The sequence below is a fragment of the Gorilla gorilla genome, chromosome 22 (assembly GCF_029281585.2).
Source record: "Gorilla gorilla gorilla isolate KB3781 chromosome 22, NHGRI_mGorGor1-v2.1_pri, whole genome shotgun sequence".
NCBI lineage: Eukaryota > Metazoa > Chordata > Mammalia > Primates > Hominidae > Gorilla > Gorilla gorilla.
In genome coordinates, this window is record NC_073246.2 from 44,651,770 (window position 1) to 44,667,855 (window position 16,086).

At 55.4% G+C, this 16,086-nt stretch overlaps 1 protein-coding gene across 5 annotated transcripts in view; it reads left to right on the forward strand.

The window, feature by feature from the left end:
* Positions 1-5,834, forward strand: part of PDE9A (phosphodiesterase 9A) — a 122,088-nt gene extending 116,254 nt beyond the window's left edge. For all 5 annotated transcript variants that reach the window (XM_055373654.2, XM_031005204.3, XM_031005206.3 and 2 more), the window contains 3 exons: positions 932-1,027; positions 2,769-2,850; positions 5,605-5,834. In XM_055373654.2, the coding sequence (XP_055229629.1) occupies positions 932-1,027; positions 2,769-2,850; positions 5,605-5,618 (192 nt within the window). In that variant the 3' untranslated portion in view covers positions 5,619-5,834. The remainder of the gene's footprint in view (positions 1-931; positions 1,028-2,768; positions 2,851-5,604) is intronic.
* Positions 5,835-16,086: the final 10,252 nt, after the last annotated feature.

A 16,086-nucleotide genomic window follows, 5' to 3' on the forward strand; every position in this document is an offset into this window, starting at 1 on the left:
CACAGGTACACACAGGCACACCTGCACACCTGCACTTCCTGAGCAGCCTCTTCCCCGGCTGTCGTGGTGACCGCTGTCCCTGTTCCATCCAGAGCCTGCTCCCCACAGCCTGGCCCGTGACCCCAGCATCTCCCACTCTGTGCTGCACTCCCTGCCTTGCCTTGCTGGGCCCTGGGGGGCCCCTCACTGCCCTCGCCCATCGCTGCCGGCCTTCAGGACCCTGGAGGCAGCACTGGCTGTGGACTCTCCTGTCCCCACTCTGCGTCCCAGTTCGTCACCTGTGGAGGAACCCCTGAGCTCTGTGCCCTCGAGCTGTGAAGCCCCTGTCCAGCTCCCAGTCTCACCGCACCCAGCCACCGAGACCTTGCTCCTTGCACACAGCTTGTTCCTGCCCAGCTCCCCCCAGGGCCTCTGAGCTGCCTGTGGCCCCCTGCCAAGGCCCCCACCTCAAGGCACCCCCAGCATGTCCAAAACAGGCCCATCTCTTGTTCCCCCCGGGGATCTGGGCTCACAGCCTCACACCCTCCGACCTTCCTGGGCTCCTACGCTGTGGATCCTTCTGCTCTACGGCATCTCTTGGAGCCACCCCCACCCACTTCCCACTCCCAGGACCCTCAGCCGGGAGGCTGTCAGCTCCTTTCCCCTGCCCCGTGTCTTTGTAAGAACCTCCCAACCTGTCCCCCACCCTCATCTCACGGGCACGGGGGACACAGGAGGCAGGAAGGGGACTTTCTGTAGGACCTCATGGAGGGTGATGAGGGCCAGAGACAGAGCCGCAGTGGGTGGAGGCAGCAGAGCCGGCACGAGGGTGTCCAGGAGCTGGGACTGGCCCAGAGGTTTCCGCACGGAGCACCTGACACCTGTTTTTCTCCGACGTTTCACATTGCCTTAAGAACGAGGGACTCTGAATGAATCCGTTTGTCTCTCCCAGCTCTTCCCCATGGTTGAGGAGATCATGCTGCAGCCACTTTGGGAATCCCGAGATCGCTACGAGGAGCTGAAGCGGATAGATGACGCCATGAAAGAGGTAAAACACACTGAGAAGGGCCTGCCTTCCTTGCGGCAAGCAGGCACGCTGCCCTCCGCACTCCCGACTCCAGAATCTTGGACGTGGCAAGCAGGCACGCTGCCCTCCGCACTCCCGACTCCAGAATCTTGGACGTGGCAAGCAGGCACGCTGCCCTCCGCACTCCCGACTCCAGAATCTTGGACGTGCCAAGCAGGGCACCACTGAAGGCCCCATGGACAGGCACACGTGTACCTTCCATCATAAAGCCTGGCTCAGTAAAATTAGGGAATGCGATGAGGGAAACCAAAACTGCATTCGCCAAGAACACGTCAGGTCTCAGTACCTTCGAGGGAGTTTACTGGCCATGCCCTTCATAAGAATCACAACTGTTACCCACACCTGTGGACAGCCAGGTGTCCTTGGGTGTATCAGCCGCCGTTAGAGCATCTGGGACCCCTCAGAGTACACTGCCTGGCCTGGCCCCAGGGCTGACTTGTTCAGAGGAAGCCATGGGGTAGAAAGGGGCCCTCCCCTGGCACGGGGACAAAGCGACCACCCACCTGCCAGCTCCCAGGCCCAGAACACACACCGGCACCTCTCAGGGGCCAGGGAGCCTGGGGCTGGCTTTAGGTTGCTGCTGGATAGATATCGTTTTGGAGGAAGGGGTCCAGGTCACAGCCTCAGGGCCCACGCAGTCTTTCTATGGATTCCCCCGGCTGTCTGCTGTCCTGCTGCCCATGGTGTGGCCCCTGCCCCGCCCACCCTCCTGCCTCCTCCCTCTAGCGCCCCCAGGCAGCTAGAACAGTCTTACTACTCCTGCAGGGTTTGACCCCTCCTGGCATGGGCCGGTGTTGCCTCTGCCACCCCCGCTCCCCACAGTGCCACTGAAGCACCCTCCAAGGCCCGTCAGTCAGGGCTCCCCTAGTTACTGTGCCCACCACCCCGTCTTTTCTGCCTGGGCGCTCCTGAAGCCCATGTGGCCCACAATGCCCTTTTGAGCACTGAGCCATTTTCCAGGCGTAGCCTCGGGTTGGTCTCATCTCCCTCGACCGACGGCCCCGTGCTCCCCGTGCCCACACCCGCCTGGAGCGCCATGCCAGGCACATGGTAGGCGCTCAGCAATTGCTTAGGAGTCCACTGAAAATCCAGACCAGCTGCCCTGACTTCTCCAGTTGATGTCTGCTACTGGAAAGTCACAGAAAGGTCTCTAAACCTCTGGAAGGCTGAGAGCACTTATGCAGAGGGACAGACGTAGCAAGAAGGCTTCCCCCACTCCAGAACCCCGCAAGAGAGCTGAAGGGGCTTCTGCCTCTCTCGTGGGCCCTCCGAGAGCCATAGCCCTGATGGCCTTGAGTCTCTAGTCCTGAGCCCTGCTGCCCAGTAGGGGATAGTAGGGTTCTTTAAGGCCTCTGCCTTCCCCCCTGTCAGCCCCCACAAAAAGGAGAGACACACCAAAGAGGTGAAAAGGCCAAGCCCAAGCTGCAGGCTCTGCACCCACCACCAGTCCCCGCGGCTGTGGTGGCTGCGGCTGGGTGAGCTGACTGTCCAGACCCCAGATGAGGCACCAAGGGTAGCGAGACAGGGTATGCAGAGCTGCCTCTGAAAAGCCCATGTCAGGAGTGCTTGGGCTCAGAGGGGCTGGGGACCACAGGCTTTCACATTGCAGCACCTCCAGGCAACGGAAGCTGCTGGGAGAGAGGCAGACACTCCCCTGCTGTCTCCTGCTCCCTGACTTGGCCTTCTCTGTACTCTGTTCTAGTTACAGAAGAAGACTGACAGCTTGACGTCTGGGGCCACCGAGAAGTCCAGAGAGAGAAGCAGAGATGTGAAAAACAGTGAAGGTAATGCTTGCTCTGCTGAAGTGGCGTCTCAGCGCATACAATGATTCTGACAAAGGACAGAAGGAAAGAGGAAGGGGAGAAAATCTGAATTTTGGAATACCTTTAAATGAATGGAACTTTTTTTTTTTTTTGAAACGAAGTCTCGCTCTTGTTGCCCAGGTTGGAGTGCGATGGCACAATCTCAGCTCACTACAACCTCTGCCTCCTGAGTTCAAGCGATTCTCCTGCCTCAGCCCCCCAAGTAGCTGGGATTACAGGCATGAGCCACCATGCCTGGCTAGTTTTTGTATTTTTAGTAGAGATGGGGTTTCACCATGTTGGCCAGGCTGGTCTCGAACTCCTGATCTCAGGTGATCCACCCACCTCAGCCTCCCAAAGTGCTGAGATTGCAGGTGTGAGCCACCGTGCCTGGCCAAATGAATGGAAATTTTATTTCTTGCACCTAATCATTAGAATTAGGCTCTTAAGGCTGGTGGCTCATGCCTGCAATCCCAGCACTTTGGGAGGCCAAGGTGGGAGGATCACTTGAGGTCAGGAGTTCAAGACCCAGCTTGGCCAACATGGTGAAACCCTGTCTCTACTAAAAATACAAAAATTAGCCAGGTGTTGTGGCGTGCACCTGTAGTCCCAGCTACTTGGGAGGCTGAAGCAGGAGAGTCACTTGAACCTGGGAGGTGGAGGTTGCAGTGAGCCCAGATTGCGCCACTGCCCTCCAGCCTGGACAACAGTGAGACTCCGTCTCAAAAAAAAAAAAAAGTGAGGCTCTTAAAGAAGGGGAACATGCTTTAGTTAATAGAAAAACATCAATAATTAGCATATGTATCACTTATAAGAGTAAGTACTTTTTAAAAGTGCAATTGAAGTACTGAAAACTTTTCACAAATCACGTGTTTGCTTTATATGGCTTTGAGCATTTTCCTCTGTACTTGTTGATACTAGTCATTCAGCTCACGGGGAATGCAGAGCAGCCGTTTTTTCACCTCATAATAAGGTCACACTAATGGCCAGGCGCGGTGGCTCACGCCTGTAATCCAAGCACTTTGAGAGGCCAAGGCGGCGGATCACGAGGAGATTGAGACCATGCCAGCTAACACAGTGAAACCCCGTCTCTACTTTAAACACAAAAAATTAGCCGGGCATGGTGGCGGGTGCCTGTAGTCCCAGCCACTTGAGAGGCTGAGGCAGGAGAATGGAGTGAACCCAGGAGGCGGAGATTGCCGTGAGCCAAGATTGCGCCACTGCACTCCAGCCTGGGCAACAGAGCGAGACTTCGTCTCAAAAAATAAAAATAAATAAATAAGCCGGGCGCAGTGGCTCACGCCTGTAGTCCCAGCACTTTGGGAGGCCAAGGTGGGCGGATCACGAGGTCAGGAGATCGAGACCATCCTGGCTAACACGGTGAAACCCCGTCTCTACTAAAAATACAAAAAAAAATTAGCCGAGTGTGGTGGCGGGTGCCTGTAGTCCCAGCTACTCGGGAGGCTGAGGCGGAGGTTGCAGTGAGCCAAGATCGCGCCACTGCACTCCAGCCTGGGTGACAGAGTGAGACTCTGTCTCAAAAAAATATAAATAAATAAATAATAAGGTCAGACTCCATCTCAAAAAAATATAAATAAATAAATAAACAATAAATAAGGTCACACTATCCGTGTCTAACAGATAATTCAAGAGATAGTGCATCAAGCATGCAAGGCTCAGGGCAGGACAAACGGGACATCACTCATAAGAGGAGCTGCAACAGGCTTTGGCGTCCAACACACCTGGTTTTGAGTCCAGGCTTGCCAATTACAAGCCGAGAGATGTGCGCACAAGTGTCCCAGCCTCTCTGAACCTCAGAGCCCCAATCTCTAAGCCAGAGGCAATAATACCATTGTTACTGCTGTTTTAGTGATTAAACAGTCAAAGTGCTTGTCTGGTCCCTATGAAGTGCTCAGTCAATGTTGCCATTTAATTTTTAAGTCAGTGCATATTTTTCAGTGGCTCAGAAAAGAGAACAATATTGTTTTACTTTGTCTAAATGTGTTCAGCAATATATCTGATGGCCTCTTTCTTTTAAAATGGTCTGTGTGTCGACCGGGCGCGGTGGTTCACACCTGTAATCCCAGCACTTTGGGAGGCTGAGGCGGGCAGATCACTTGAGGTCAGGAGTCCGAGACCAGCCTGGCCAACATGGTGAAACCCCATCTCTACTAAAAACACAAAAATTAGCCAGCTGTAGTGGCGTGCACCTATAATCCCAGCTACTTGGGAGCCAGAGGCAGGAGAATTGCTTGAACCCAGGAGGCGGAGGTTGCAGTGAGCCGAGATCACGCCACTGCACCCCAACCTGGGCAACAGAGCAAGACTCCATCTCAAAAAAAAAAAAAAAGTCTGTGTATAATCCTGTAACGTTTCTGCGACTGCTGGCACTTTTTTTTTTTTTCCCTTCTTTTTTGAGACGGAGTCTCACTCTGTTGCCCAGGCTGGAGTGCAGTGGTGCAATCTCGGCTCACTGCAACCTCCACCTCCCGGGTTCAAGCGATTCTCCTGTCTCAGCCTCCCGAGTAGCTGGGATTACAGGCGTGTGCCACCACGCCTGGCTAATTTTTGTATTTTTAGTAGAGACAGGGTTTCACCATGTTGGTCAGCCTGGTCTCGAACTCCTGACCTCGTGATCCACCCGCCTTGGTCTCTCAAAGTGCTGGGATTAAAGGCGTGAGCCACCGCGCCCTAATTCTAACAAAAACAAATCAGTCATCGTTTCCCTTCTTCCAGGAGACTGTGCCTGAGGAAAGCGGGGGGCGTGGCTGTGGTTCTGGACGGGCTGGCTGAGCTGCGTGGGATCCTTGTGCAGGGAAGAGCTGCCCTGGGCACCTGGCACCACAAGACCACGTTTTCTAAGAACCATTTTGTTCACTGATACAAAAAAAAAAAAAGGAATTCATGATGCTGTACAGAATTTTATTTTTAAACTGTCTTTTAAATAATATATTCTTATACGGAAATGGGTACTGTACTTCTTCTTTGGTAGAGTTGTGTATGCTGCTTCCGGTAAGTTCTCTCATGGAGACGAAGGACACTGTGCTTTTCCCCCAGATGTATCTTAGAGCAATTGACCAGTGTGATGCGGTGCGTACGTCCCTGTAAATTCAGCATTAAATGTCAGCACGGTGCCCCGAGTGCAAGGACGTGCACGGGTCCTGTGTTTCTGAGCAGAGGGGGACGTCAGTGCCGTGTGTGGGACATCTGGGGACTGAGGCAGGTTGGCCAGACTGTAGGTCGTGTGTCGGAGCAAACGCACCCATGACCGTGGGGACAAGACACACTGGGTGCTCATGTGGAGGAAGGCTGGTGACTTCACACTTAAATCCTCAGATAAGGAAAAGAGACACATGTATTCAGCACGTCTGAGGGTCTCTATCTCGGGAGGAGAGACGGCCCTCCCTTCCTGCCTTTGTTTTGGTAACGAGCACAGGGGACATTCTGGGTGGCACTGTGTCCACACAGGGGACCCAGCCCCCGGCTTGTTCATGGTCAGGCTCTTGTTGCTGGGACAGTCGCACCCCTGAGCTCTCACTGAGACTGCCTGCATGCGGTGGACTCCTGGAGACCCGATTAATAAAAAGCAAGGAAAAGGCTGCTGGCTGTGTCCCCTGGGCTGTGGGCTCCATCTCCCCTGCGCTCTAGAGACAGAACCACCTCCCGAAGCGCTTTGCCCTACAGAGCTCATCTTTAAAGCCACTGGCGTGATCTGAGCTTGGTAAACATTTCATTTCTGCGTTGGGTCACTTTCCTCGGGGCATTTGTTTCCTTTTGGTGAATTCCAGAATATTACTTCCCACCTTCAAATAATTCATTTTTTACCTGTAAAATTTTCCATCTCTAATCCAGCTGAATACAGTTAAGGGACCTTGATTTCCACACCCCTTCTTGTTTCTGCTTTTGTTTTTCATTTGAATCCTATTAAAGCTAATAGATATGGCAACGTTGGCAAAAATAGAAGCAAAACGTAGGCATGCGGATGTTGATGCCCTCCACCTTCCTGCCAGCCTCTTGGGGGATGATTACCTGCTCTCCTCATCTGTAACAAGGCTCTTTCAACAGCACCTTCATCTGCTACATTACTTGGAATGCACATCTCACCAAACGGTGCCCCTCATCAAACTCCATAGAACACTTCCTTGAATTTTACTATCATAAACAGAAACACACAATCACATGCACACACATGGACACGTATACACTCCTACACATCAGCACACTTCCTCTGGTTCTAGGCTATACTGCATCCTGAAACAATTAAATCAAATGACTGAGGTCCATTAGGGGAGGCATCTAGAGAGCATCTACTGTTTTTTTTTTTTTTTTTTGAGACAAGCTGGAGTGCAGTGGCACGATCTCGGCTCACTGCAAGCTCCGCCTCCCGGGTTCACACCATTCTCCTGCCTCAGCCTCCCAAGTAGCTGGGACTACAGGCGCCTGCCACCACACCCGGCTAATTTTTTGTATTTTTAGTAGAGACGGGGTTTCACCGTGTTAGCCAGGATGGTCTCGATCTCCTGACCTCGTGATCCACCCGCCTCAGCCTCCCAAAGTGCTGGGATCACAGGCATGAGCCACTGCGCCCGGCCTGACGGCATCTACTGTTAGTCCTGGTTGGTGTGCAGCCAGCCTGGTCTCCATGCACGGGACCCCCAGAAAGCCCACCAACCCACCCTCCTGTCACACAGAGCAGTCCCTGAGGCCCCACGGTTGGAGGCCACATCCACCCTGGTCAGCCTGCACACCCAGAGCCTGCCCACACCAGGAGGCAGCCACACGAGTGAGCTGAATCATGGGCTGCATGTGGCAGTGGAGGCTCAGGACAAGACAGATGTGCCTACGGCCCCGGAGAGCTCTGGGTCCAGCAGCAGAGGCAGGTGTGGGGAACGCAGCACCCAGGCCTGGGGGCATGCCCAGCATAGGGAGTGAGTGTGCAGACAGAGGGGCCCACCCCCACGAGCACAACCCACTGAACAAGACACCCCTCTGGGGTGAGCGGCACCATCTCCACCCAGGATGATGTGTTTCCAAGTGAACTCTCGCCCGACAACAAGTATTAAGTCAGCATGAAGGGTAAAGATGTTTACAGCTGAGCCACACGCACGTCAGGAGACAGGAGCAGCAATGCCTGGGGCTTTCCACGGTGAGTTCCCAGCACACAGCAAGCATGTCGCCAGAAAGAACAGAAAGTTCACAAAGGGAGGGGCCAGCCTGTGCACAGCCTAGCACCGTCCTGGGAGGCCACGATCACCTGTGCTCCTCTGAGAGGACAGGAAGACGCTGTTTTCCACTTTTTTCTCCCCAAGACCGTTTATTAGCAATTGAAGGAACAACGCATGTATCAAAGACTGGATTTGAGAAATTCCAACAAATCTGCCCCCTCGCAGTTGGGAGCTGGCATCGTGCAATCTTCGGAATGCAGCCTCTGGCTCTCCCATCAAAAGGCAACGCAGCCCCCTGTGATTTCAGCTTTGACCTTGTGGGTAATAAAAGAAGGAAAGAGGAATGTCTGCTACTGGAATCCTGGATGGGGTCCCCGCGGCCGAATCCCCCCTCCCGTCCCCTCCTGTGTCACCTGTCATGTCTCAGACTTTGACTGCCTCCCGCAGCTTCCTTTTATTCGTAATGTCTAAAGCCAACCCAAGCGTCTTTGCCGGCTGACGTCTTAGCCAAATCACGTGGGAAACCCATGAAGCAGAACTGACCGCTGTGAGGGCTGGGAGTACACTGGGCATCTGAAATACTTCAGCCCAGGAAAACGTCCATCAGTGGACACCATCGGTTCCCAGGTGGCCTCTGGAACAGGAAAGCAGTCACCCCCTCGTCCGATTCCACAGGAAACCTCATTCCACTCTAGTGGCAGTGGCTGGGGCTAGATCCCCCCGAGCCGGGAGACGCCGGGCAGTGCCCGGACAAGGCTGTACTCTGCCCACCGCTCCTCCACTGTGGCTACGAGGGAGGTTTAAAAATCTCAGTCCAAAGGCTTTCACCGTAGTCTAAGGGACAGATAACATCGTCTCTCTGAATTTGGGAGGGGACTGTTCTCTGTTGGTAGCCAAAAGGGGCCCAGCAAGGTGCTAGGGTTCCAGTCTCCCTGAGTCCTCAGGCAGGTCTTCCCAGCCCCCAACCTGGGACTCCCTGCCCTGCTGCAGGGGAACATGAGGGTCAGGGGTCCCCAGATTCCTGGGAGCTGGGGCCGGTGCCCTGGCAGAAACACGGCCTCAGGCAGGGTCCAGGGCCTGTGGGGGTGAGTCACCTTGTTATGGGCTGAATTCTCTCCCCAAAACTTACATCCAAGCCCAACCTGGTGCCTCCCAGTACTGTATTTGGAGACAGTGCCTTTAAAAGGTGGTTAAGATAACATGAGCTGACTGGGGTGGGCCCTGAGCCACTCTGACTGAGTCTTACAAGAAGAGGAGGTCGGGGCACAGATGCACACGAAGGGCGCCAGGGAAAGACAGACCCTGACACACAGAGGAGTGGGGACTCAGCAGAAGCCAGCCCTGCCAACACTTGTCTCAGACTTTGAGAGGTAAGTGTCTGTCGTTTAAGCCCCCCGCCCAAGCTCACACACACACACACCTGTGTGCCTCGCTAGGGCTGCCCCAGCGGACTCACACATCACACCTCCCTCACCACCGCGTCCCTGGGCATCAACGTGGGCCCGGCTCACAAGCAGTGCTGGAGACAGCTTGAGCTTGGGTTGACTGGGCCAGCATAGCATGATCTCTCTCTCTCTCTCTCTCTCTCTCTCTCGCTCTAAGGAAAAAAAGAAGATAAGAACTAGAGAGTCAGAAATGTCATCTTTCTTTTCTTCCTCCTTTCTTTCTTGCACTCCAGCCTGGGCAACAGAGTGAGACTCCATCTCAAAAAAAAAAGAAAAGAAAGAAATTGATTTTATTAACCAAAACTAGTAAAGGGGAAGTGGCCAGATAGCCATCCATGGCAACCACTTCAATTTTGGGGAGGAAGGCAGGGGTTTAAGAAAGGAAAACTTGGCCAGGCATGGTGGCTCACGCCTGTAATCCCAGCACTTTGGGAGGCCAAGGTGAGCGGATCACCTGAAGTCAGGAGTTCATGGCCAGCCTGGTCAACATGGTGAAACCCCGTCCCTACCAAAAAAAAAAAAAAAATTAGCTGGGCATGATGGCAGGTGCCTGTAATCCCAGCTACTGGGGAGGCAGAGGTGGGAGAATCTCTTGAGCCTGGGAGGCGGAGGTTGCAGTGAGCTGAGATCGCACCACTGCACTCCAGCCTGAGCGACAGAGCGAGACTCTGTCTCAAAAAGAAAGAAAGGAAAACGTGATAAGGAAGAAATACGAGAATTGGGTGGGGTACAATGTCTGTGTGTCTCCAGTGGCTGTCTTGGGTCCCCATCCACCTGGGTCTCAGGCTGGCATCACCTCAACAGTGGCCAGGTGGTGAACTAGCCACCTTGATGTCATCTGTGGAACTTTGCAGCTTGATCTCCAGGCTTGGTCTGTCTCAAGATTAGCCCCTGGAACGTCTAAGAAGGTGCATAATTAGATGTGCGCATACAGTTAGAGAACTGTGAAGCGGGTATAGACAGTGAGAAAGGCGGGGACGTGAAGTCTACTTTAAGGCTAAGGGAAAAGTCTTCTGCAGTTTGCTTCAAGGTTATATCTTAAAATCCAAGAGAAAGGGGAAAAAAAGTTAAGATGCATTTTGATGTTAAGCTGCCTGGTTACAAGTGAAAATACATAAGAGTACTGGTTTTTTTCCGGTTAATCCTAACTTTTCTAATATATTTTGCTAGCAGATATTTAAAATCTGGTGGTTTAGCCAAAGAATTTGGGACAGCAAGACTATACAATCTTCCATCCGCTGCAAAGAGATGTTCGTTTTTTTCTCAGCGTTTCTGAGAAGCTGGAAAACAAGGTGAGCTGCCGCCTTGGACACCCTCCTCTTAATTCTGGTTCCTTCCTGCTCGACATGGGGACGGGAGAGTCCGAGGCTCCCTCTCATGAGAATGTATTTGCAGACATCATATCATGGAAAATACTAAACACAAGTGTTGCCTCAGAAGCTCACGATGAGCCGGGTTCACAGCCGGTGTAATTCTGCGGGGGCCGGACCCTGAATCTCATGCACGCGCGGCTGCGAAGGCGATGCAGCTTCTGCCTCTGAGCCGCCTCCTTCGCGTGCGCAGGATGAATACATCCCGTGGGAGCGGGAGCCGCACTGAGCGCCAGGTCTGCGGCCTGCCCAGCCGGCCGGGTGGGAAACAGGCGCCGCTGCCAGCAAGCTCCTCCCACTCTGCTCACCTGCCCCGAGGTTCCCAGAAGTTCTCAATCAGTACCATGTCCTTTCCCCTTTTCGAAGAAAAACACTGTTGGCAATGGAACAGCGCATCCCATTATCCTCCTGTCCTCACCAGGAACAGGCTCCCCAGACAGTAGACACTGTTTTCCGCGAGCTGGAGGCAGCCAGATTTGAGCCCTGATACCCCCATGGCCACTCCTGCTAAACCCTAGAAAGCCGGGGACATATTCAGGGGACTTCTCTAGCTCCAAGAAGCCGTGGCCTGGCAGTCAGCGCCTGCACACAGGCAGCTCCCATGGCAGGAGCATGGGTGGCCAAAGGGGCCAAGGTTCTCTGTTGTCAGCCCTGCCTCGCCTGCCTCCCCTCCCTCCCCTGCCTCTCCTCCCTCCCCTCTTTCCCGTCCCTCCCCTCCCTCCCCTCTCTCCCCTTCCTCCTCTCCCTCCTCTTACTCCCCTCCCTCCCCTCCCTCCTCTGCCTCCCTTCCCTCCCCTGCCTCTCCTTTCTCCCCTCCCTCCCCTCCCTCCCCTCCCTCCCTTCCCTCTTTCCTCCTCTCCCTCTCCTCTCTCCTCGCCCTTCCCTGCCTGCGTGACCTTGAGCTTTTCCTCTGTTAGTCCCAGGAGCAGCTGCACTGGGTCAGGAGTTTCTGAGCCTGGCTGGTCCTCAGGCCGTCTGTGGACACTGAGACACGCCCCAGCCCTGAGATTCTGATTCTCTAGGCCTGTTCTGGTTGCCAGGTCTGTTTTGCCAAGCTGTGTGTTTCTGGTGCAAGGCATAGGGTGCGCGCTCGATGGCCTGCTGGGTGCTGCCATCTGCCCATCTGTATCTGCATCTGATGCCTGTGAGGTGACATAATGGAAGCAAGAGTGTGGGGTGGGAGGCCCTAATTGTTTCAGGGAAGTGTCCCAGAGTGGAAGTGGATTCTTGCAGGGGCTCTGGTCTGGTGGAGAAAGTGGAGAAGGCAGCCTGGGGACGTGGCTGGGTGGGGAGTGGGCGCAGGCACAGAGCCAGCCTGCATGCTCCTTCTCTCCCTCCATGGACATAAGGACAGTGAAGTACTGTCCATATCACGCGTCCAGGCATCTCACACGCCCTACACCTGAGAAACGGAGCTGAAAAATGAACTTGTGCTGTCCACCCACCGCATCAGAAAGACGAGGGACAGTGATGCCTACTGTAGGTCACCAGAGAGGCCCACAGGGGACCCCTAACCTGCTACAGTTGTGCTCTAGTCATTTGTTTCTTGGCATTAGGGGCACTTTAAACCATCAAATTAACAACCTCACCATAGTAACAACCTGTTCAACGTCACCAGGGGATCCTAATTGGCTCACAGTTAAGCCCCTTTCAACCTTCGCACTGTCGTGGTTGTCAGGACCGCCAAGCCGCCCTCCCATGCCTGCTCCTCATGCCTGTCCACTCTACAAGCCAGCTGTAAAACTCCTGCCCCCACCCTCTGTGTCGGTCCATGGTCACCACCCTGTCACCTCCAGCATCAGTCACGCCTCCGTGGTGGGTGTGGGGGCCCCACCCGAGGCTCCCGGGCATTTCTCTGATGGCTAATGAGACTGATCTTTGATTTTTGATCTGCTCATTGGCCATTCAGCTTCCTCTTCTGTGATGTGGTGGCCTCTGACCACATTCTGCTGGGGCAGTTTGTCTTTTCCAAGTTGATCGCAGTTTTTTTTTCTGTTTTTTTTTTGGTTTTTTTTTTGAGACAGAGTCTCACTCTGTCACCCAGGCTGCAGTGCAATGGCAAGATCTCGGTTCACTGCAACCTCCACCTCCCGGGTTCAAGCGATTCTCCCACCTCAGCCTCCCAAGTAGCTGGGATTACAGGCACCTGCCATCATGCCCAGCTAATTTTTGTATTTTTACTAGAGATGGGGTTTCACCGTGTTGGCCAGGCTGGTCTTGAACTCCTGACCTCAGGCGATCCGCCCGCCTCGGCCTCCCAAAAGTGCTGGGATTACAGGCGTGAGCCACCGCGCCCAGCAATCAGATCACAGTTCTTTTTAAATTCTGGATTCTGATCCCTTGCAGTTAACTCTATGTCCTATTACATCCGCTCCTGATGGGTGGTCCAGGAGGCTACAACAGGCTGAAGTCTGTGTGTCCCACAAATTCCTACGTTGAAATCCCAACCTCCGAGGTATTAGGAGGTGGAGGCTTTGGGAGGTGATGAGGTCATGAGGGGAGCGTGAGACTGGTCCCCTTGCAAAAGGGACCCCAGGAAGCTCTGTTCCGCCACGTGAGGATGCACACGAAGGCAGCACCGCCTGCAGCCTGGAGCAGCACCCTCCCCAGAACCCGAGGATCCCACCCCGATCTGTGGCTTCGGACCTCCATGGCTGAGAGAGCCCAGGCTGCAGGGCAGAAGCCCCACTCTCCAGCCCCCGCCTGAGCTGCGTAAGGCGGCCGCCCTTCCTCCACCCCCCTCTCTTCCGGGTCTCTGCTTGCGCTGGTTTCCTGTTGTTGCTGTAACAATTGCCGACGGAGCACCACAGATTCCCTCTCTGACAGCCCTGGGCGTCAGGAGCCCACAGGCCCTGCCACAGAACTGAAGCCAAGGTGCTAGCTGGACTGCTTCCTTGCCAGGGACCTGCAGGAAAATTCATCCTGGCCTTTTCTGTGGCCTTGCCCATGGCCTCTTCCTCTGGTTCAAAGCCCATCATTCCAACCTCTGCTCCTATCATCCCCTCCCCTCTCCTTCGTTCCCTCTCCACTGCCTCTCCCTGCCCTCCCGAAAGGACCCGAGGTGATACAGGCCCACAGGGCAGTCCGGCACAGCCTCCCCCGCTTCAGGTCCGGGGTTTAATCACATCTACAAAGTCGCTTTGGCTGTGGGAGCCAACGCTCACACGTTCCAGGAATTAGGACCAGGAAATCCTGGTGGGAGGGTGGGGGCAGATTCTGTCCTCCACCTGGCTGGGGGACCAAGTTGGCAGCGGGGCCTTTCCTGACTGCCCTGTCAGAAACTGCGGCACCACCCTACCCCACTCCACCCCATCCACACTCCACCTCACCCCTACCTCACCCCACCTCACCCCACCCCACCCTCATCCCACCCGACCGCTACCCCACCCCACCCAACCCCACCCCCACTCCACTCCCACCCCACCCCATCCCCACTCCACTCCCACCCCACCCCATCCCCACTCCACTCCCACCCACTGCACTCCTACTCACCCCATCCTCACCCCACCCCACCCCTGCCTCACCCCACCTCACCCACTTCCACTCCAACCCACCCTACCCCACCCCACCCCTACTCCACCCCAACTTCATCCCACCCCCCCACCTCACCCCACCCCTACCTCATCCCACTCCACCCTCATCCCACCACACCCCCACTCCACCCACCCCTACTCCACCCCACCTTTATCCCACCCCACCCCTGCCTCACCCCACCTCACCCCTGCCTCACCCCACCTCACCCCACTTCCACTCCAACCTACCTTACCCCACCCCTACTCCACCCCATCTTTATCCCACCCCCCCACCTCACCCCACCCCTACCTCATCCCACCCCACCCCCACTCCACCCACCCCTACTCCACCCCACCTTTATCCCACCCCACCCCTGCCTCACCCCACCTCACCCCACTTCCACTCCAACCCACCTTACCCCGCCCCTACTCCACCCCAACTTTTCCCCACCCCACCCCACCCAACCCCACCCACTCCACTCCCACCCCACCCCACCCCTGCCTCACCCCACCTCACCCTACTTCCACTCCAACCCACCTTACCCCACCCCTACTCCACCCCACCCCACCTCACCCCACCCCTACCTCACCCTCATCTCACCCGACCCCACCCCACCTCCATTCCAGCCCACCCTACCCCCACTCCACCCCACCCCACCCCCACCCTCATCTCACCTGACCCCACCCCCACTCCCCACTTTGGGTACAAAAACCAGAAAAGCCCAGGCGAACGGCAGGAGGAGGTAGGTGTCCCGGCCCCATGCGCTCCACATGGCTGGCTTGTTCTGTCTGTCATTCCCCTACTCCTTGTTCTGTCCGGGGTTCCTCCAGCCCCACACCTCAGCATGCCTGTGGTGCCACCCTCAGACAGCCGCAGGCCCCGCCCTGTGGTGCTCCCCAAAATTCCAAGTCCCTGGTGCTCCCCAAAATTCCAAGTCCCACTCCAGTGGCCCGAGACCGGCCAGGCTGGCAGTTTCATCTGGTTAGGGATGCGTGGGCTCCTCCACATTCCACCTTTTGAGATGTGCTCTAACCTTCTACCTGGACCCCAGACAGACAGGGTCAGCCGAAGCCCCAGGCACTCCTGGACTCAGGCACCCGTGACTGGCAGCAGAGCACGTCCCCTAGCCAGGGCCACGTTTGTCATGGGATCGCTGGACATTGGCCAGCAGAATGGTGCTGGCATGCTGAATTGGGGTGGTTCAAAGTGTCTGTATAGATAGGCACCCTGCAGAACCTCCCTTCCTAGGATCCTGAACTCCCCAGGGCGGCCGGGTGGCTGGGACATGCTAAGGGTTCAGTGACCATTTGTGGGATGAGTGGGTGGATGTGAGTTGTGGTTGCCAACCTAAAGAAGCATGGAGGAAAAAACCCACAGGGCAGATTGTGCTGGGGGACAAGGGGGTCCTCTGGTGGGCAAGTGTATTCATGTGATGTGTGTGCCTGGGCACGTGTGTACATTATGTGAGGACGTGCACATACCACTCACCCAGCCCTGCTTCCAGCTAAGAGAAAGGAAGCCAGAAACATGCAAAGATGCCAAGCAAGCACCCTGGGCACGGTTTTCCAGACCTCGCAGGGAACAGAGTAAAAGCTAGGAACATTGGGCTTCACGAAGGAGCAGAGGGGCAGGTGCGGAGGGAGGAGGCCGGCAGAGAGCAGGTCCCTCCTGGAGCAGCGCGATCGGGCACCGAGGCCTCATGCAACATCCGACAACTACTCATGG